This window comes from Panthera tigris, chromosome C2 (genome assembly GCF_018350195.1).
Source record: "Panthera tigris isolate Pti1 chromosome C2, P.tigris_Pti1_mat1.1, whole genome shotgun sequence".
NCBI classification, from domain to species: domain Eukaryota; kingdom Metazoa; phylum Chordata; class Mammalia; order Carnivora; family Felidae; genus Panthera; species Panthera tigris.
The window spans coordinates 15281190-15304432 of NC_056668.1; the positions used below are offsets into that span (position 1 = coordinate 15281190).

At 40.3% G+C, this 23243-nt stretch overlaps 1 protein-coding gene across 8 annotated transcripts in view; it reads left to right on the forward strand.

The window, feature by feature from the left end:
* The window catches only part of GRIK1 (glutamate ionotropic receptor kainate type subunit 1), a 369367-nt gene that overhangs the window by 256196 nt on the left and 89928 nt on the right, over positions 1 to 23243 (forward strand). For all 8 annotated transcript variants that reach the window (XM_042956726.1, XM_042956729.1, XM_042956727.1 and 5 more), the window contains 3 exons: positions 5208 to 5261; positions 8231 to 8404; positions 17238 to 17381. In XM_042956726.1, the coding sequence (XP_042812660.1) occupies positions 5208 to 5261; positions 8231 to 8404; positions 17238 to 17381 (372 nt within the window). The remainder of the gene's footprint in view (positions 1 to 5207; positions 5262 to 8230; positions 8405 to 17237; positions 17382 to 23243) is intronic.

Consider the following 23243-nt stretch of genomic DNA (forward strand, 5'->3'; position numbering starts at 1 on the left):
GCAATACACTTCAGGTTAGTCAATATAAACTTCGAAGACACCTATTTTTCAATGAAAAGAAGCAGTAATAAAAACCCTTATAAATATTACAGGAATACCTCAAAATCACATAGGAGCACTCCAGGTTTCATTTTAAGTTTCTGCTACTATGATAGCAGTGTTATGCCAATTATTTGTGACATATGGCTTGCCCTTAGCAATGGATGCTGAGAATTTGTAGAGAATTTTTTGTTACTGCCTCTATAGCACTGCATTGCCTTCTAGAAAGTGATCAGGCTCAAATAGGGTGCAGACTTCTGGAGATACCAGGAAATGTTATCAGAAGACTTCTACCCAGAGACTTTCCAGGTATCTCATAGGCCAACTGTGTCACTAAACACAGGAGTTAGAGCCCACAAGCTGTCTTGGTTATCTTCCTCGATACTTGAATGAGGGCTCTTCAGACAAACTAAAATGTGATCTTTGTGCAGCTTGGGCTGCATTTGATAACCCATCTAATTCCAAGAGATAGTCTTTGCTGAGAATAGAAAAGGAAAGTCAATGCTACTGTGAACAAGGTCATAAGTGTCCTATTGTAAAAATTCCAGAGAGTGGATGGGCGGAGGTGAGGCCACCATTGTTAATGAGCAGTAACTGCCCCAGGGTATTTTGATAATGGTGGGACCATTAGAATTGTCCTTTTGAGAGTCAACTGTCAATGAGTTCTTTTCTATCTTCATGATTCATTTTAACTACCAAAGGAAAAAAAAAAAACAGTAATTATTGTCTAGCCACTGAAACAACAGAATAGTATGTGGCATTTCCATGATATCCTAATCCAGAGAATCTCTTCAAATAGGTATCAGCCACCCTTCCTCTTGCTGGTTTAAGGATTATGTTTTCTAGGTAGCATGGAATATCAAATGTATTCAGAGTATCAAGATTTTTAGTCTTTTGGTAGTCTTCTCTGTATTAGGGTTCTCCAGAGAAACCGAACCAATGAGAGAGATATGAAGAGACTTATTGGGGAATTGGTTCACATGACTCTGGAGGCTGAGAAGGCCTACAATCTACCATCCACAAGGTGGAGAGCCAGGAAAGCCATGGTGTTAAGTCCTGTTTGAGTCTGAAGGCCTGAGAACCAGAAAGGCCGGTGGTGAAAATCTTAGTCCAAGGCCAGGAGAAAACCAAAGTTCCAGCTCAGGTAGTCAGGCAGGAGGTAAAAGGACATATTCTCCTCCTTCTGCAGTTCTGTTCCATCCAGGTTCTCAGTGGACTGGATGATGCCCACCATATTGTGGGGAGGGGAACATCTGCTTTACTGAGTCACCATTTCAACAGCTTATCTCATCTGGAAACACCTTCACAGACACTCCCAGAGATAATGTTTAATCTGGGCATCCACTGGCCCAGTCAGGTTGACACATAAAATTAACCATCATAGTCTCTCTTGAGCTCTTATAATTGAGCTCTTATTATTAACAACAAATAGTACTTTGGGGGGCCTTTTTTGCTACTCTAACCCAACTCAGCTACCTCAGACCCAAACAGTTCATCCCTCTTCATGAGAAAAAAATCTTTTAGCTTCTCCCAACCATGATTATTTATTATGCACTATAGTTCTATTACACAAGGAATTAAAGCAGCCTAGAAAGTACATTTGAAACAAAGTGATAAATACATTTTAAAGGGGAGAGGAGTTGGAACAAAGAGGAATATTAGATAAGAAAAACAAAGCTGAATGGCATGAGCACACATAGAATATATACTTTGTGTTCCTACTAGTTGCTAATGAAGAACCCACAGTTTTCACCCTAAACTCCCCAGCAGTCAAAACAAAGTCATGAAAAAAGAACACCTCCATGCTTTGCAAAACTCATGCAACAGAAAATTGTTTTTATTCAGAAGAAAAACAGCTTGCTATGGCCCTGATAACCATGGTAATCACCTATCCAGGGTGAGTCTCTGGAGGGTGACGTGTCAGGATCTTCCCCACCTCTTTGGCCAAAACCGGCACATGGCTCCCCCCAAGTACAAGAGAACAAGAAATGCAATCCTGCCATTTGCGTTTCAAGATGGGAAATTGGCAATGGCATCAATGGTGTCTAAACTATGGGTCTTCTAAAATCAAGAAGAGTAGTAGATTCTCAGTATTGCCCCTATTACAGATAGATAATGTTATTGAAAGGGCTGGAGTTTTTACTGTCTATCAATTGAGGTCAATGATATGATGTCAAGGGTTGTTAAATAAGAATAATCCTGTTAAGAAACAAACACTATCAAAAGAATATATTAGTGGAAGAATGAAGGGTAATATGAGCAGTATTGACAGCCACATTCATTTCATATTAATGTGTGCGATGTGGTGTGTTTAGTGCTGTAAAAAATGATTTAGAGATAGCCAGAACTAGTTTCTAGCAATATTGCTTTGGTAAGGTACACACTGCCTAGGTCAGCACCACTCAGTTAGTCGGGCAGATAAGTACACTATCAAAATTCAAAGAGGGTAACATTTCTTAGGAAAAAGTCAGTTTTGCAAAGATTAGAAAACTCCCCATATCATGATTATACTTTTTTATTTGAAAAACTGACATTTATCTTGATGTGACATTTTCTTAATCCCTTAATGACTTTTAGTGGAAATACCAATGTGCAGAGAGAAAATCATCATGTGAATGCAATACTTTTATTTATAAAGTATACTATTATTAGATGACAAACTGCTGGCCCCAACCAGTCTACAGACTCTTACATGGATGATTGCTTAAAAAGCACCACTTTTGATGCTACTGGCTTTATTCTTATCTAGAAGCTTCCCAATCACCTGTGTCCTAGTGAGTACACAAAGGTAGCAGGTGAATGATCCATGACTATACTCGTTTCTTATTTTCCATTTATAGGAAATTCAAAGGAAGAACTAGGAGAAACTCACCCAGGCACTAAGTAGGAAAGTCAAGAATGGAGATTTTTCTAGCATGCCAAATAAAAAGTATACCTGGATGACCCAAGGGTTCTATCTGCAATAAAAGTAGACCTGTTAGACGAATATTCACTGTGTCTTCATAACTTTTTTCTGACATTAAATACAAGGCATATCAAATGAATATTTGCATCCAATAAAAAAATGTTTAAAAAAAAAAAAAGCCTATGCCCTCAATTGGCAACCAAACGTCTCCAAATCACGTATTATTCTTATTTTTTATTTTTTTAATTCACTTATTTATTTTTAAGAAAGAGAAAGAGAGAATGAGCAAGGGGAGGAGCAGAGAGGGAGAGAGAGTCCTAAGCAGGGTCTGCACTGCCAAGCGTAGAGCCCAATGTGGGGCTTGAACTCACGAACCACGAGATCATAACCTGAGCCGAAACCAAAAGTGAGATGCTTAACAGATTGAGCCACCCAGGAGCCCCTCCGAAATCACATTTTAGAAGAAAAGTCAGCCCAGTGAAAGGCTGAAAACTCAGGTGCCTTTTTGTTGCTTTTTCAGTGTTAGAAACGATATTTTAAACCTCAGTGTCCAGCTCTATATCTTGACATAAAACTTGCCCAGTCCTCTTTCAAGAGGTAGGCTTGGCTGCAATTACACTATCTAACAACCAAAGTGAAAAATTGGATTCCTGACTGACCGTGGCAGGTTAGCTCTTTATGCTCCGATGATATAAGAGACCAGCTAACAAGACCTCACCATGCATGGCTTTAAACGTTATTGATGGCCCTAAAGCAATTCTACCCTTTTTAAAATTCTTTTGTGAGCTCAGTCTTGTTATCACCATAGGAGTGACTTACACACGGTGGGGCTCAGGATTCAGAGAGAGTTTCCTGTCATTTGTCTTACCTTCATGACATTACAATTTCACTAAATATTCCTCTGGTCTCCACATTAGCAGAAGAGGGCAAAAAAAGTGTCTGATTGGTGTGTTCAGTGCTGTCATTGAATACTCTCTTCATTCTTTATACCTTTTCACATGAAATCACTCTAGTTTACATATCTTAGGCACTTTCTAGGACCTCTGATAACATATGTTGCCTTTCCTGAGATCTTTGCAATCCATTTCTTCAATTGCAGTTATAAAAGTCTGTTCTTTGTTGTGAATGGACATGTTTTCCATATATTGGTGATTCTCAACCACTGCTGTGAAATACAGAAATCCAAACTCTGCTCTGAGGAATTCCAATTCAGGATGGCTCTGTAATGGAGTCTAAGAATATCCGATTTTAAAATTTCCAGAGGGTATTCTCATTTGCATTCAGAATTTATCAGAGTTGTGGGGAGAACCGACTTGGAAATTTTATTTCCTAGGCTTCTGCATTCATTTCTATACAAATACCAAGAAACAGCACCCAAATAGTCCTTTGCTGACCTGCCCCCAAGGAAGGCGATGCCCTTGATTTGGGAGATTTAGAAACTGTTGCTTATCTCCAAGTCATTTGCAACTATTTCTCCTCAGTGGACACCATTTCCAGGAATCCAAAATAAGATCACAGTTTAATAAACTACCTCTACCCAGAAACCTTGTCCTTTCTGCTCACCTTCTTTCCCCCTCCCCTTCTAGGTAAAAACAATACACACAGAATGTCTGGAACTGTCAAGATCCCAAGTAGATAACTGGGGATCAGAATTAAGAGGTGGTGTGGCATTTGTACAAGAATGGTCCCCATCCTTCTATCTATAAACAAATCCTCTTTTCCCCTCCTCACACTGTGGGGTAAGATGGGAGAGCAGTAGAGAGAGAGGCTTCAGAGATATGCATATGTATAAATCCTCATTTAAATACATCTACATACCAGTATTGCAATTCAACATTTAATGAGTTCTACTCTGAGGCATTACGGTAAGTATTAAAGCTAAGGAGATCAATAAAATATCTATCTAAGCATGGTGTTACTCAGAAACCTAGGCAATAAAGAAAGTAAAACACTGCATTATTAAGAACAATTCCAAATATTAACTTTGGTGAGCATAAACTATTTTCAAATTTGATCGTTAGACCTGCCACTTCAATGAAGATCGAACATAGTCTAATGAAAGAATATTGGATGGAGGTTAATGGCCTGGGTCCGCATCAGCCCACATCAGCCACTGATCTGTCTCAGGTTTCTGATCTGCTGAATCCATGGGTTTCCAAAGGCTCTTCCTGTTCTATGTCCTCAAGCTATTGCAATTGCCCTACTCATGATCTATTTCTTATAATTCTGTTTCTGATTCTTTCCCCGTATTTCTCTTTTGCAGATTCTGTTCATGGGCATGATGACTGAGTACTATCACTACTTTTTCACAACCCTGGTAAGCACATCTGGTAGAAACGTATTCCATGCTATAGGAAACATTTCCAGTTATTTCAAAGTCATCCCCACCAGTGTCAGAGGCAGGATATTGTCATGGAGATTTGTATTACTTTCCTAAGAAACCTATAAATCCAGAAATGCTGAACAGTAGGGTTTTTTTTATTTTTTAAACTAGCATCTATGTATATGCATCTGGAAAGGGATTAAAATGATACTTCCATTAAATAGAAACTGTCAAAGTGCATATGCATAAAGAAGAATCATCTACATTTTCTATACACATTAGAAGGCACACTAAAGTATATCTTGGCTTTTTTGATCTATGTGATTTAGCTGCCCAAGTCCAGTAGATAGCTGGCTTAGCCAGGGGTCACCTGTCAGGTGTTTTGAAGACCATTAAGAAAAGGAGCATCAGAGATTCTTTGCACAGAGAATATTCTTCACCATAAAAAAAAAAAAAAAATGGCACTGAGCCTAAGAAATTAAGAAACAACACCCTAAATTTTGAGAGTATCAGATCAAGGGAGAATGACTTAGGGCATTTAACACATGTGAATGATGTGATAGCTCTCATTCAATTTCAAAAATCAGTGCCCCCCCACTACACCCCTCCCAACACACACACACACACACACACACACACACACACACACATTCCACTTTCTTACATGAAAAGAAAACATAAAACCAACCTTCTTTACTACTCGGTTAATGTGTGTCCACTGAAATCCACCCAGATTCTGGGAAATGTATTAAGTACCATTTTACCAAATAAAACTTGCAAGGGAGGCTGATGAGTAGGGGAAATATAAGAATTTGGAACAAGGACCAGCTGTCCTTGAATGCATACTACTGATAGAAACAGTTCATTCTATTCCTCACTCAAGTATCTCCGAGAGCATGAAGAGGTACAGAGGACATCATGAGACCAATGTTCTGGGGCAAGTGCCAAAATCATCACTCCTCCAGAGCTTTTGGGACAAGGGAGGGGGATGCAGGGCAGAAGATCTTGAACTAAAGTTTCCATGATCTTCCCTCCCTCATGGACATCCTAATCAGATCTTCTGTCAGAACAGTCAAGGGAAACCTTGAGACCTGGAAAGCATCTTAGGTCACAAGTACAACCATCTCCCCATCACCATGAATACCTGGGTTCTACTCAAGGTGGCATGGCCACCTGCCACAGAAATTTCTATCATCCCTGGCTGTGCACCCTCCTAAGGCTAGTTTTGTTGAAATTTGGGAAAGAATATGAACAAAGAAAAAGGCTGGTCTTCACAGAGACCTTTCAGGAACAAACAACTTACTCTCATAGTCTTGCTTTTTTCATCCTTCCCTGACAAGCAGGTGTTGTAAATCGGACCCTAGACTTTCCGTATTCTATATTGCATAGAAACCTCAACTTTTAAGCCCACCTAATTTTGCACCTGTGTAATGTATTCATTTTAGCACACTGTGTTATGTACTATGGAGTCTGTGAGGGATTCCATATGCATTCTGGAATTTTCTGTCTGGCCTCTTGTAGTTTGAGTAACTTTTCTTCCATTCATTGGGTGGAAATCTTTCTAGGTCTTCTTCTTTAAATTTGCTTCGTTAAGCATTTTCCTTTGGTTTTATCTGCATTCTTCCATGCTTTGCTTTTATATATTCTTACCCTTCTTGCCCATGAGTATTAATAAAACTTAAAAGGAGAAAGAGAGTTACATAGTACAAAGGGAAAAAAATATATATAACACTTTAGAAGGCAGTACTCTTTTTCTGATACTGAGCCAGGAGCACAGAGCTGCCCTCTTAAAGTTCTGCAGTCTAATCCAACATTATCTTGGGAAAGGGTGGCAGTGTAGAGAAGAATTCTTCAAAAGAACAAATCTGGATGCATCTTCTGCAAATACAAATCATGAGGTATTTCTGAAGCTACTTCTTTCTCCTTAGAACTGCGGTCGTCACTGGTAATACACTATCTTGCATTACACTTCCATAAAGCATCTACACCGTTAGGAAATTTCTATGGAAGTTTTTCTCTTTTTTTTTTCCTGTTAAATGTTATTTTGGAAGTCTGGTTTATTCTTCAATGTGAGACATTTTTAATGGCATTTTAGCGTCAAACCTTTCTTCATAAGAAAAAAGTTGCAATTATCGCATAGATCTGTTTTAAATATGAATCAACATAAACCCCTGGTTTACACTCAGCCTCCTCTGTCATGGAAGACACGAGTGGATTAAATGTTTTTTTTCTGGAAACGCTGTCTGACAGGGAACTAGTTCTACTGTTGTGATACCCAGGTTCACACAACTCTATGCTCCAACTTATTCTCTGAAGAGAACCCTTCGCTTCCTATTCAGAGCTTGTGTCTGGTGAACATTCTTCATGCACTCAATGTATGGGACATGGGTGATTTTCAATGAGCCAGGAAATGATAATTTTTCCTCCTGGAAATGATCTTCCTGTCAAGTGCACATGCAAGTTCCAAATTCCACCACCTTTATAAGATCTGAGGCAGCCAGATGTGAGGGAGAAGGGAGGAACTGACAAGCGGGTCATTCTTGAACCCATCACATCACCACTCAGATTTTCAGTGTCCTCATGTATAAAATAAAGGCATCGGAACAAGTGGACACAAAGATACCTTCCAACACCCCAAACACTATACCCCGGACAGAATTCTCCAACTTCTCAGAATACCCAAGAGCATACTAATTATTGACAGCCAAATTCCTCTTCTCGATTTGCCCAAACTCTAACAGTGTTGCAAAAAAATAGATGCAAACGAAAACTGTCCACTGCCTTAGAGCTTCTCAGGCGACACACCAAGGAAGAACCATAGGAAATGTTCTTTCATGAAGTGGCATGAGGATGTTTGCCATTTTAGTTTTAATCTGTTGCTTCTGCGATCGTTATTCTCTTTTGCATAGAGAGCATTGAAGATGTTAACCCTTTCTACTTTTATCATTTTTAATACTGCGCAGGACTTATTTGCTTTAGATCTGGAACTCTATAGGTACAGTGGTGTAAACATGACCGGGTTTCGGCTGCTTAATATTGACAACCCTCGCGTGTCCTCCATCATTGAGAAGTGGTCCATGGAGAGACTGCAGGCCCCCCCCAGGCCAGAGACTGGCCTTTTGGATGGCATGATGACAGTAAGTAGTCTTAAAATAGAATCACTTGGGACGATGTTTGAATTCCTCGGGGGTTGGGTTAAGAATCTCGCATGCCTTCTCTAGTGTGAGTAAACGTATCACAACCTGTGCCTTGACTTGAATGAAAGAAGAAGGAGTAAATTTTCAGGTATTTTCAATGCCTCGGCATGGCTACTCTCAAAAACTGCTATTTTCAGCCTTCTGGCTATACACGCCTCAGATCAAGTTAATAAGAGTAGCCACCACTGTCAGCCAGATGGAGCCAAGGCAGAAACCAAAGCGAGGGTAAGTGGAGAGAGTTTTGCCCCCTGGGGATGTGGCCTTGGGAAGAAGGGAGAGAAAGAAGAGGAACAAGCTGCCTACAAAAATTAGACAGAACCTCATTTCTGCCTTCCTCGTTTCTGCCACATCTCAGCAAGCGGCAGCACACATGGAAAAGTGCCAGATTTACATACAGTTGGCGTCTTCACGTTCTTCCTGCCTGGATATGTACAGGAACACCTTTGCAGACATTGACACTGATTCACACCAGCCATATGTTGCTCTTGAAGCAGTTGCCAGACCCACCCCCTGACAAAGGAGAGGTGCTCTGCTGAACAGATAAATTGCAAACTGCCTCATCAGAGCGCTTCTTGCTAACATCATTTGTCTTCTGTTGTCAAAGGCACCTACCCTAGTTTTATTTCTCTAATGAAGCTCCCTGTGTGATGAAGAAAATAGCAGGAGATTAAAAAAAAAAAAAAAAAAAAAAAAAAGAGCTTTCTATGTAGGAACAGTGTCATCTAAAGGGAAAGACACTGGGAATGCAGGCAGGTAATAGCATTTGAAATTGGCCTAGTATTTCATTTCTCTCTTGCCATCATCGGGAGAAGCACTCTTGCTTTAAAGATGCAATTTACTGATAACTGAAAGGTATCATCTTGCAGAGAAATGAACTTGGGATTTCTTTTTTCGTGAGAAACAAGTGAGTAGAAAAAATAAATGAATGAATGAAGTGGTTCTGGATGATTCCACGTTCAAGCTCCCTGTCTGTTTTTCAAACCTGAAATAACTCTTAAAATACACAAAGTGATCTGAGAGATAATGATGGGAAGCATTTTGGTACAAATGAGCCTTGGGCGATTTAAAATGTTGCTTTGAATAAGAACAAGTAGAGAATATCTGAGGAAATACTAGGCTTTCTGAAAGGGGAGGAGCAAGCCAGAGAGAGAGAAAGAGTCAGAGACAGAGAGAGACAGAGAGGTATGCTAATACACTGGTTTTTCTCGTTTTCCTCTTGGATTTGTAGTTCCAGTGAGTTCAAATATGGCTCAAAACCCTCTGACCATCCTCCCTGCCCCCAACGAGATTTCTATCATAGGATAAGATCTCAAATAATTGTTACCTCTGCTTGGTATATACCACTAAAAAAGTTACAGTTTGGAGCTATGTTAACACAGATTGTGGATTCATGCCAAACAGTAAATATTCATCACAAGGATGGCTTAATTTATTAAAAAAAAAAAAAAGCATCTGTTGTATTCAATTATACTCAGCTGACAGGACAGTTTGTACATATTGACTGAGATGAGGAAAATCATTAATAAGGAGGAAAGAGTCTCACAACTCACACTGACTCAGGCCAGGCACGGGGTACTGCTATTTCCCCAGCACAGCTCTTGGTGACCTGGGCAAATGACAGTCCCGTGGGCAAGAGGCATGACAGAGCCAAGTTCCAATGGATGGAAGAGGTCCTGTTTTGCCTGAAGTTTATGACTGTCATCTCCCCTAAGAAAGAGATCTCTAGGCTCTGTTATTGCTTATTGTTATTATTATACACTATAAAAAAGAAAATAGGGGTTTATCAGAACAGAAGAGAAGGGCTCACCAGGGCACTAAAAGTGGGGAGTATACAGCTATATCAGATCATGTCTAGACTAGTCAAAAATGTGGTAGAACACCGCACCCACTAGAAGTTGGATCCCATGGTCATGCAGAATTGTTTGCCCCCAATTTTACTGAGATACAATTGTACACATTGTAGAATGTGTACAGCCTAACGGGTTGACTTACATATATTGTAAAACGATTATTGCAGTAAGTTCAGTTAGTATCCGCCCATCTCATGTAGATACCATAGAAAGAAAAAAAAAATAGGTATAGTTTTGCAATTTATCCCATGAAGCATGATATTGACCTTTATTTACCCAAAGAGTCCATTTACCAGTTCACTGTTTCCTTTCTGCTTCTAGTAAAGGGGACCCGTTTGGGGATGTAGAAACTGAGTCACAGCAAATTTAAAGAGCAGCTTTAAAGGCACTCAGTGGACTAATCTGAGTCAAGAGAGCACACCCCATGTCTCCAAGCTGGGGCCCAGATCTAACAAATCTTTGTTCGCGTGTCGCCTCTGTACTCAGACTCTTTTCTTCTCGACCTTACTGATGAAACGTCCCCTGGTTTCAGTTCCACAGGGTCTGTAGTCCTCAGATCTCATGTTTTATTCCTTCGTGTATCTGTAGCATTTGTGGCTCTCACTACCTAAAACCCTCCCTGATTCCGGTTTGCCACTTCATTAGAGAAGCCTGCTATGAATCTGCTATCTAAATAATCTAAATAGTAGCCCCCTGCTGTTATTCTCTCTCTCATAGTCTGTTTTCCCTTGCTCTGTAGCCCTGTGACTTAATACACTACACTTTGATTTGTTTGTTCTATGCTTTCCCTTACAAGAATATAAGCTCCATGAGGACAGAGACTTTGTCGTTTTGTGATCTGCCTCATCCCCAGCACTGGGAAAGGCCTGGTACAAAGCAGGCCTTCAATAACTATGTATTTAATAAAGGAACTAATACTAAATAAATAAGAATTGAGCATCTGCTAAGACCAAGATGTTAAATGAAAAATATTCATATAGTCCCGAAATAATTCTGTAAAAGTCCAAAGAGAGTTCCTATAAATAAGAAATAGGCCTGAGTAGTGCAGATAGAGATTATTCTAAACTATTAATATTATTTTAAAAATTAACCTAGACTAACCACTGTTAATATTTAAGTTACGCCATTACTCTAATAGAATTGCATTCTCTGAAATTGTATGCATTATACCACCACTCTCCGATGTGAATTTCCCTGTTGCCCTATATAGTTATATTTTTGTGTGCACTACATACATATACAGATGTCTTATAAATATATAATGTAGAAAAATTTTAAATATGTTTAAAAATACCCATGTGTTTTTACTTCCCACCTATTTGTCTAATGTCCTCTTTAATGTTTTTTTGAAATTTATTTCTTTTGAGAGAGCAAGAGTGGGGAAGGGGCAGGGAAAGTGGAGGGAGAGAGAATCTTAAGCAGACTCTGTGCTGTCACAACAGAGTCTGACACGGGGCTCGAACTCACAAACTGTGAAATCACTAACTGAACTAAAATCAAAAGTCAGAGACTTAACCAACTGAGCCACCCAGGTGCCCCTTTAATATGTTTAACTATTAAAAATTTCTTAGAACGTCATACACTAAAATATCATCAAATAATATGATACATATCAAAACACATCCAAACATGAAAAACATGTCCAAGATGAAAAATATTGACTCCAGACTTAAGAGCCATAGATGTAATTAAAGGGAACAAATGTTGACTTGAAAAATATGGTTAAAATTAAGTTAAGAAAACTGTTACTGAGTCAGTAGAGTTCAAAAATAGTGAAACTCGTTATTTAAAACATCTTGAGATTAAAAAAAGAAGGTGTTTTATCAACCGAAGTGTTAATTAACTCAATAGAGGTTGGAGTGATTTTATAAAATCTACTTCATTTCTTTTCACTACGTTTAAATTTCCCTTAACATTTGGGTTGATTTGATCTATTGGCTTTTAGATAGACTGGGATAATGGAGTGGTTCATTTTAGGATAGATTCCTCTCTGACTGTGAACCAAAACTATATATGATTCAACACTACATAGGGATCATAGAAACACAATGCCGGTCTATCATTGGCCTTCCCGGTCCTTTAAATGCATTCACAATATCAAGTTAGGTCAGTAGTTTTATGTCACATGTGAGTATTTCCTATCATGACCCAAAAGGGAGGCACTTTTGAGTGTCCACCTAAATGTTCACTCACTCCAGTGATGAAAGACAATGGGCTGTGGGATTCAGTGGGAAAGCAAGACCTTTCCAGATAAGCAAAGCCTACGTTAAGTACTGGCTATGTCCTCTAAATAACTGAACGACCTGACTAGGTTATTTAGCCTCTAGGAGCCTGCTAGCTCATCTGTAAATCTGTAAAATAATACTGTGCAGTGTTTTATAGATTAAATTAGATAATGTCTACAAAGCCTCCAGGACATAGAATTGAATTTACTTGATGGTACCTGCTGTGAAGCCAGTGTGTACTCAATCAAAGAACAAAAGGCATTCTGAAATACAGAGGCAGAATCCTTTTTGTTTACAAGAGACAAATTTCTTGGCTTGCCCATGGAGCCCAGGATGGCTCCTTCCCTGGTACCTGTGTGACCTTCTGCGATCAGTGGAATCACCTGGGTATGTTTTCCAACTCCACATATGGTCCTCTTTTTCCAACTCCTCCCTGTCTCTCTCAAAAGCTAAAAATGCTTCTTCACGTTACAAAATGTCAACCTCTGTGCCGGGTCTCACTGGACCTGCTGGAGTTGCTGCCTTAATTACCAAATTTCTAGATTGTGAGTACGTGACTATATCTTTACTACCTCTACAGCCCATTTCCAAACCCTGGTTTGCTTGCGGCTCACTCTTTGCAGCATCATTCCCAACTCAGGATGTTCACTGCCTCTCCCGCTACTTTGGCTCCTCAACAGCATCCACCCCCACAAGGGAAACTAGCTAATTCGTACTAAGAGACAAATTCTGCTAGCTGTATGCTGTGGGTGAGATATTTTAATAGAGGACCCAAGTAAGAGAGTAAATTCAGGAAATGAAGGGAAAGGGTGTTATTTGGGAGAACTTCTCTTTTAGAAGAGAAGATATTTGATATTCATTAACCATACCAGGTTAGTGAATATTTCTAAATTTGCAGAGAAGATGGGAAATCCATACTTTTTGCCCGTTCGCTCCACAAGGACTAAGTCTTCCTTCAGCACCCCGATCTTGTCCAGCTTTTCCCAACAGTGTTATATACCAGGAAGAGAGCAAAATGCAAGGACTCTGTAAAGCCACATCCTGTCACTAATCCTCATTCCTAAGGTGTAGCATCTCACTGGATTGTGTTGGGGTCCCCAGGACCATATTCAGGTTTGACGATTTGGTAGAAGGACTCACAGAAATCAGCAGACCTATTAGACCCGTAGTTTCAGTTTATTGCAGCGAAAGGATATAGATTAAAACCATCAGAGGAAAAAGTTACAAAGGGCACACAGTCCAGGAGAAACTATGCAGAAACTACTAGTGTTCCCCTCCCAGAAAAGTTGTGGTGACAGTATTTCATTCTCTACAGCAATGATGTGGGACATGTGTGAAGTGTTACTAAGCTGGGAAGCTCACCCAAGCCTCGGTGTGAGGGTTTTTTATCGGGAGTCAGTCACGTAGGCACAGAGCAGCCCCATATCTGACCTTAGTTACTTAGTCTTAGTCTTAGTTACTCAGCAGTTAGTTACTCAGCTCAGTTACTCAGTTACTGAGTACTTAGTTACTCAGCTCAGAAATAGCACGGCCCGGGGCCCCAGATGAACAAAAATAGGCATTCATCATAAATCACACTGTTGGCTGACACTGTTTAGCAATGCCCAAGACCCCAAAGATACAGAATCACTATGATCAGCCAAGGTTTGGGGTGTTTTTTCCCAGTAACCAAAGGTCAGTCTTTTCTTTGAATACGTAGAGTGTGAGCACCCCAGACCTGCTGAGTTAACCCATGCTGTTAAATTAACCCATTGCATGCTGTTGTGATAACTAAAACATTGTGTGAGACTGCTTTTCATATGCTTGTTTCGTGATCCATGTTGCGGTTAAAAGATTTTCTTAGGGGCACTGAGTAATGGGGTTTCGTTCAGGCTTCTGATATAAATAAAATGTGCACAGAAACGCATTTGGAAAAACAAACTCTGAAACACGGGCCAATTTTTTTTTTAATTTACTTAAAATGACTTGAGAGTTGCTGCTCTGTCACTGGCCTCCAGCACAGAACTAAAGAGGAAAGGAAATTCAGGGATAGTTTATTAGTGCTATAAAATAGGTAGAGGACATGTCTCTTTCATCTGAGAAAACACTGCACTTCAAGAGGAAGCATGGTTTTAGAATAAATGGTTTTCTTCTTCGAATTTGAAAAGCACAGATCAGGCCCATGGTTGTGAACCATGTTATTTCCCAGCCCAGTGCAGAGGCAGCCTTGACAAAGAAAGTCAGAATCCTTTCTAAGCCCAGCTTATGAAAACATTAGATCATTGGAACGTTACTCCTCACACTTCTGTACCAAATCATTCCATTTGTCAACTAGTGATTACACATACAAATTTATGAAAAGCATATCCCACTGCTAAAAAGGTCCAGGACCTCATAGCATAGCAGTTAAGCGGTTTTTCAGAGCATGAGCTCTGAAATCTAAGTTTACATCTTGAGGTGAAATTCTCGCTTGCCTAATAAGTTAGGGAGTTATCAAAGTTATTTCCTAAAGTTACTTCTCCAAGTTTCCATTTCCCTGTCTGTATAATGGGGACTTTGCCTATTTCAAAGGTATCATTTCAACAATTTAAGGACACGGCATGTGGAAAATGCTTATAGTGCCTGGTGTGTAGTAAGTTGTCAGTGAATATTCACCATAATTGAGCTATTATTGTACTTATTAAATCATCAGACAAAAACTTGCTTTAGAAGCAGTTAGTTCGGTTTCGTGGTTGTGAAGACAAACCCGAGCACCAACCTCCTTGTTCTGAATCTTGGTTTTCCCTCCACTAGGTTGGGGATGCTATTTAACCTGGTCACTTCTTTAACCGCAAAAGAATAACAGTTATGGTGAGGATTTCATGTCAGGGTAGCACCTGACTTATAATAAGAACTTGACAAAAGGCAGCTATTGTTACTGAGTTTCAAAAGGTCTCATTCTACCAATAGATAACTCTCCTTCAATTCCACCAAATTGATAAAGGAGAATGGTGAAGAACATGGATGCTTGATGAAACAATTTATCTTAGAAGGACGTCTTAAAACCTTGGCGTTATACAGGTCTCACAAAAATGTAGCCCATTTTAAGGCAAGAGATACCATGACTTCCTTCCGCAAACATTTATTAAGGATCTTTTATATGCCAGGAACTCTGCTAGCCACTACAGAATAAAGTCGAGGAGTGCTGGGTGGCTCAGTAGGTTAAGCATCAGACTCGTGATTTTGGCTCAGGTCGTGATCTAACAGTTCGTGAAATGAAGCCTGACATTGGGCTCTGTGATAACAGTGAGGAGCCTGCTTGGGATTCTCTCTCTCTCTCTGCCCCCCCCCCACCTGTGTGCACACGTGCACACACACTCTCTCTCAACATAAATAAGCATTAAATATATATTATATATAAATATTAAATTAAATTTATATATGTATATATAGGGAGGTGAGAGAGAGAGAGAATGAAGTTGAACCATTTCTGCATTCGCAAAACCCACATTCTTATTGAGAAACAGATGTCACTATAAATACATATGGAAAATGCCATGATAGCGATTGCACAGGAAACAGATTTAAAGTGGGGATACTCTCTGGCCTCATAGATGGATAAAGTGCAAGATGTTAGTAACCCTTACCCTCTCTTTCCACCTCCATTAAGACATGCTCAGTAAGTGCATAATAAATGTTGAATCAACAGATTTCTGAAAAAAAAAAAAATACATGATAATCTTTGATCTATGACCTGAATTCTAGGTTTAACTCTACCAATTGTTGGCTATATGTATGTTTCTACACAAGTCAATATCCTGTCTAAAGGTCAGTTTTCCTACATCAGTAGTTTCATCTATCTGTTCTGTTGATTTGGGGAGCTTGTTGAGAATTTCAAATAAATTTGTGATGAAAACCCTCAACTAAAATGTGAAGGTATTATATGATTTTATCCTTAAGAAAACATGACAATATTTTTATAAAAATTCTACCAGTTTTGTGTGAAATTTTGCAAGTGAGAGAAATATCATGAGGAAGGGAAGAATGAGATGCCCAACCCCCAAAAGCAATAACCACTGACACTTTCTATCAAAAAAAGCAAATGCTGATAAAAGAAGGTGTATTCTGAGCTAGTTACACAGGTCTGTTTTTCAGAAGGTCTCTTACAACCTGCTGTTTGATTTGATTCCATATCTCAGACCTTCTTGGCTCTAGTAAATAGAAGCAAAGAACACAAGTATCTCTATTTGGAAATTACCTATTAGTTTTGCTTGAATCTGTTTCTTTCTACCAAATAGAAACAAGCAAATAAACATATAAATGGGTATAAGTCCTAAAAAACAAAATCTCATATTAAAATGTTGAGGCTTAGTAACTTCTAACTCAATGTAGTTGATCTTAACACCATGCTTAACACGGAAGATGCTCCAAATATTTGTTCCCCGAATCAAGACTTATGTGGCTGACATCAGTGAGGTGGGCTTTTTATTTTTTGAATTTTTTTAAAATTTTTTTAAGAACTCAAAACAAAGCAGAGCTATGACTCCAGTTTACCGTGGAGTAGGAGGTATTATGTTAGAGAAAAATAGCTACTGGAGAGTGAAGACTATTCAGCTGGAGAATGAATGGTTGTTGAGATCAGACAAATAGGAGATAAAGGAAGCAGGCAGAATGATTTTGCAGGTAAAGGAAGGTAAACAAAGGTGGAACTGAAGATGTGATGCGTGTTTTCCTTCACAGACTGAAGCGGCTCTGATGTATGATGCCGTGTACATGGTGGCCATTGCCTCCCACCGGGCTTCCCAGCTGACCGTCAGCTCCTTACAGTGTCATCGACACAAGCCATGGCGCCTTGGACCCAGATTTATGAACCTAATTAAAGAGGCAAGTGCTACTCGCTCACAGCCCAGTTCTTCCCTACGCAGAGTGCTGTTTGACTTGTTGATTTAGGGTGGTCTTCCCACATGGCTTTGGTGGTATGGTATCTATAAAGGAGGAGAAACCATCATCATCCAATCTGCTGGGATTTCACTGGTAAATGTTTATCTAGAAGGACTACCGGAACTTTTCTAGCATGATGTTGAGAAGTTCAAAGAAGCTACCAGATCATAATGCTCACTCTCCTTCATCTCCACTATGCTCATCTCATTTGCTGCTGGCTCTCCTCCACATATGTGATTAGGAGCTCATAGGTGCTTATTCCAGGCCGCATTGAGTCAAAGAATGGGTTTGCCCATCACTGAGAGATACCAGGGATAGTTCCCACCTGGTATCCCATAATTCCAGTGGTTTCCTAAATTCATAATTCATCCCATAATTCCAGTGGTTTCCTAAATATCAAGTTGTGCATGACTGAACAGAGGGATGTTTGTCCTAATGAAATAGCAATTATTTTGCCATTTGTCAGCACACCAGAAAAGTCCAGTCCTATTCAAAACTGACCAAGTGCACTAAAAGATTTTCAAGGACTTCTCTGAGTTCTTCATGATTGCCCTGAGATCCTGGACTAACCCCCCTACACTTTCCTTTTCTCCCGGTGCAATTTGACTTCTCCTCAGCAGACCCTGTTCTAAGATTCTGAGATTTCTCTCATAGATATGTGTCCTTGGATTAGCTTTGACATCAACATATACCTCAGGGTGTGTCTGGACTTGACAAGATGAAATAAGGTCTGAGTACACACCCTCCTCTGTGATGCTGCTCTAATGTTTTCTCTATGGGATGCAGAAATTTACCTCTCAAGTGAAGAGCATCTTTATTGCCCTCTGTATTGGAGATGGTTGAGGTGAGACAAAGTCAGAAAAGAAAAGAATGGGAGGGCACATAGTACAAGAGAAGAATGCCCAGCCAAGAGCAAGGGAGAAATCCTACTTTGGGCTCCATCCCTGCTTGTCTCTACAAACCCTTTCCTGGGCTGTTCAATCTACTTCCCTGTTAACAGATGACTCTGATCCAGAAGGATGAGAACCAGAGAGGCAGTATGCCATGAGGTTTAACACTACTCAGCCTCCAAAGCAAGGCTGAGTCTAGGGTATGGCAAGCAGCAAAGAAGTTCCCTGGGAATGTGATTCAAGGAGGCACTCACTCTCAGGTTTGAGCCCCGCACCTACACGAGACTTCAAGGGAGTGCTGCCTTAAATTTTGTGCCCTAGGGAAACTCTCTTACTTCACCCTAATCCTGGTGTGGTTGCTTGGGTTTAAATCCCAGCTCTACTAACATTTGTGAGCAGTATAACCCACACAATGAAGTTGAGTTACTTAACTTCATTAACTACCTGAAGTTAAGAGTTACTTAAACTCTTGCGTCTCAATATTCTCTTCTGTAAAATGGGAATGACACCTTCTATCTCATAGCATTATTGTGAGGATAAAAAGTGAGGTTGTTAAGAACAGCACAGAAACATAGTAAGAATCTGAGATATTAGCTCTTCTCTTACCATTCGGATAGACTACTAATAATAGCCTCATTCAGTTTACTGAGTATGATGCCAGGAATTGAAACCCAGCAACAACAACAACAACAACAAAGAAATCACAAATAGGCATGAAATGAAATACTCTTTCTGACAGCCACAGAAATCTGACATACTGTGCCTAAAGGAATAACATCACCCAGCCTCTGCTCTCCCTGCAGCAATCATCGCTAGGTCTTGAATCACTATCCTGATCACCTTGATCTTTAACAAGAAAACAGCTGGTTTCCTTTCATCTCGTACCAGTGCAAGGAAAGGCATGAGGCCTCATGAAAGCTCAGGATCAAACACTCAGAGCACCCCAAGCATCTTTTTGCTTGTATAAGAAAGTAAAATTTCCAAGCTACAGTTAGGCATGTTTAAAGAAATAATGAACTCCAAGATGAGGGACCACAATGAAAGCAAGAAAGCATTTTATGATCTTTTACTCCAAAGAGCAAATTCCCCATTCTCAGGCTACACAGTTGGGGGTTAAAGGGAGAGGTGCATCATGGGTTGAAAACTTTTGTCACCATTGTGCTCATCTTTTTTGTCTCCTGAGTCACAACGCCATATGCCGCCCTTGGCAGGACACAGGTACCTGCAGAGATGGGATAGGGAGCGACCAGGAGCCGTGTCACAGCCTGTTGAAAGATTGCACGGAAGGAATTCTGAGACAGCCCAAAACATGCAAACGTGATAGAACGCAGGTGTTTCTTTCAAAGAGTGCCTAATTCAACGAAATTTTGCAGGCATCGGGTTTTAGTAAAGCACGTGGTCCTAAAACTTCCCTGGGTCCTTTTGTTTAGTAACTATCACTTTTTAAAGGATTTCCAAACTATAATCAGAAACCATGTAAAGGAGCAAGTCAGCAGGTTGAATTTATGGGGTGAAGATGAAATTTGTCACAGGAGGTAAACTTTCCAAGCAGAGAGGTGGTTGTGTGTGCACTAATCCCTGATAACTTCACACATCATTTAGAATCAGTAAGCCTTGCAGACAAGTTATTCAGGCTAACCACCCTTCGGTGTTTCAGGCCGACTAGAGAGAGGAAGAATTAAAGGGCATTTTAAACCTGGTAGAGTGTGTCACAGTGTCACCTCTCTAGGCATTTGCTAAGCAAATATATTAGGAGATTATAAATCCCCACCCAGCAAGAGGTACTGAGACTCCATCATACAAGTAAAATTAACTGGGCACTACAGGGAACTGTCTCCCCCCAAACTGGAAGATGTGGATTTTACTATTTACTATACAAATTCGACACAGTGGAGAAATGACAGACTTCCTTTGAAGCTTTCACGTGTCTGGCATAAAACCTACACTCATCGGCAGAATCTTCAGGGTCTCCAGTGCTCTGGTTGCTGATCTCCTATGCCATCCCTCTCATCTCCTGCCCCAATCCCAGCACCTGCTGAACCTACTGGGGCTCCCTGAACTTGGCAATATGCTGCCACCAAATTCTCTTGCCTCTGATTGAAAGGTCTCCTCTGGGCCACCCTTTATGTCTCAACTCAAGCACTAGCTTCTCTATGCTGACCTTGACTCATAAATTTTGGCTCTTTGGCTCCATCACAGTCGTTAGATCATCACATTTATTTGCATGTCTATCTCCAAGCTGTGCTTTTCCAGTCTTGTTTCCCTAGTTCTTGCATAAGACGGGGCATAGAATGAACACCCAATAAGTAGATGCCAGACAAGTGAGTGAGCTAATAAATGAATGAATGAACAGGCAAAGGAACTGAATGCACAAGACCTATAAGCAGGTACTGTAGGACAGACACGGGATATGAATATCATATCCAGAAACAATTCATTGAGGCAAAAAACAGGGTCATCTAGACTTGTCTACCAGGACCATAGGTTCTGGTGAAGAAGTGAGGCAGGGGTCTGAGGAATAGGCCAGCCTATTTAACTCTGGCACTGGGGACACAGACCCTGAGATTTAATTGCAATTTGCTGTCTATGTGAACTTAGTCATTGAGACTCTTTATTCTCGGTTCCTCTTCTATAAAATGCAGATAAAAATTCTATCTGTTTGTGGGGATTACATATATGTACAGCCTAGCAAAATGTGTGGCATGTAATGGTTGCTCAATAAAGGGTAGCTACCATAAATGGAAGGTTCCCTTAAAAATGTCTATCAGGGGGGCGCCTGGGTGGCTCAGTCGGTTAAGCGTCCGACTTCAGCCAGGTCACGATCTCGCGGTCTGTGAGTTCGAGCCCCGCGTCAGGCTCTGGGCTGATGGCTCGGAGCCTGGAGCCTGTTTCAGATTCTGTGTCTCCCTCTCTCTCTGCCCCTCCCCCGTTCATGCTCTGTCTCTCTCTGTCCCAAAAATAAATAAAAAACGTTGAAAAAAAAATTAAAAAAAAAAAAATGTCTATCAGGTAAGGCAGTTGTCAGGAAGAAATGAGGCATTGCACATAAAACATTAAATATTTTGCCTGGCTTATGTAAGCACTGAATGCTTACACGTTGTAATGCTTACATGTAATGTAACATGCTTACATGTAATCAGTATTGTTCTTGTTGGTGTCAACATTATTATTATTGGAGTCCAAGATGAAGTAGCAGCATTTGCAAAACGGAGGACAGGACCTAGCAGTGGAAAATCAGGAGTCCCATGGAAAGAGACATGGCACAGGGAGCCAACTGCAATGATGCCAGGGAATGAGGGAAACTTTCGATGATAGAGCATGTATATGATTGTTCAAGAGGGACCCAAAACATTAGGTAATCATCACCCAGGTTGAGCTACCAAAAAACCCTAGCAAACCACATCTCAGGTCAGTCATTGAAATGGTAGCTGAATGTGGGGGCTGAGGAAGCCAAAGGACTTCCTGTCTGTGGTCAGGAGTTACTCTGGACCCAGAGTAAGTTCCAGCTGGCCGTGGGGCAATCAGTGGGAGCAGGTGCAGCAGAAGCAAGCACACTGAGGCATCTTGGAAGAAGAGGGTCTGTAATTGCAGGTGCTGGGAGGGGCATTGAAATACGGGCACAGTGAAGTGAATTATATATTTTAGGTTATGTCAGTGGTACTTAACTATTTTCTGGGTTACAGACCCTATATGAAAACTGACTTAAACCATGGCTGCATTGTTCCCACAAAAGGCATAAATATTCATCTGCAGTCTCAGAGGCCTTACAACTACCCTAGTTGGCCTGAAACCCACGTTAAGAGTACCTGAATTGGGAACTGAAAATAGAATTTGGTTGAAAGTGGGTTCCAACATGGTGAACAGCAAAAGTATAAATGAAGCATAAAGAGTTGACCTTCTGTTGGGGTCAGAAGGAGCGGTCCCATGTAAAAGTGGTGAGAAATGAGGTTAAGTAAATATGGAAAGACGATTGATTAAAATTGCCTGCTGAGCTAAGAAAACCCAATCTGATTGGTAATTGATGAGAAGTCACTGTTCTTGAGGCACAAAAATGTGATATTTCAAACAGTTTATCTCGGTAGCCTTGTGTAAGTTTGATTAAAGCAGATAAACCCACAAAGATTATTGAAGAATTATAGATATCTTGGTTTGGAAGTGGTCCACACTCATAGAGAGCTAAAAGGGGAAAAAAATTGCACAAGGGAGATATCTAAGTATTTCTTGAGTACAACCCTGACTTCTCCCTTCGGTCTAAATTCGTGTAGCTACTTCTCTATTGGAAAACATCCATCTGCATATCCTACTGACACCCCCACATCAACAAATTCCCAAATAGAATCTGTCATGTTATCTATTAAAGCTATTATTGCTACAAAAGCCCAATGTCAATAAATGACAATGTTAACTGGGATGTCAAACAAACACAACTAGTGGGACAGCAAAACCAATTTAGTGTTGCTCCTTTCATCCACTTAAAATTATTCAGTGAAAATAGGATGTTCCGTGATTTTTGTGTTTACTTAAGGCAGTGACAGTCCGAGGGTCCCTTTAAGTCGATCTTCAACTTCGGAACTCGAATTCGAATTTCTATTCTAATATTACTCAGAAGTCCAATGTGATTTAACATCAAATTTCTCCTCCCTTTGAGCTCAAGTCTTCTGGGAGACTAGGGGAGAGGAGACGTGTGGTTGGTTTCTCCTCTTTCTCCTTTCCTCACTTACTTCCTTGCCATACCCTTAGCTGTTGCACGTCCTACCAGGCTCAAAAAGAGTGAGAACACTTTTGCTTGACAGGACTGTTCTGTACTCTCTGGATCCAGCCAATAGTCTAAGCTCATGTCCCCAGGTGCGCCTGGGGAATTTTTAAGCCTAACTCTTTTCCTTGAAGAATTTTCTTCGACAGTTTATGATTTCCA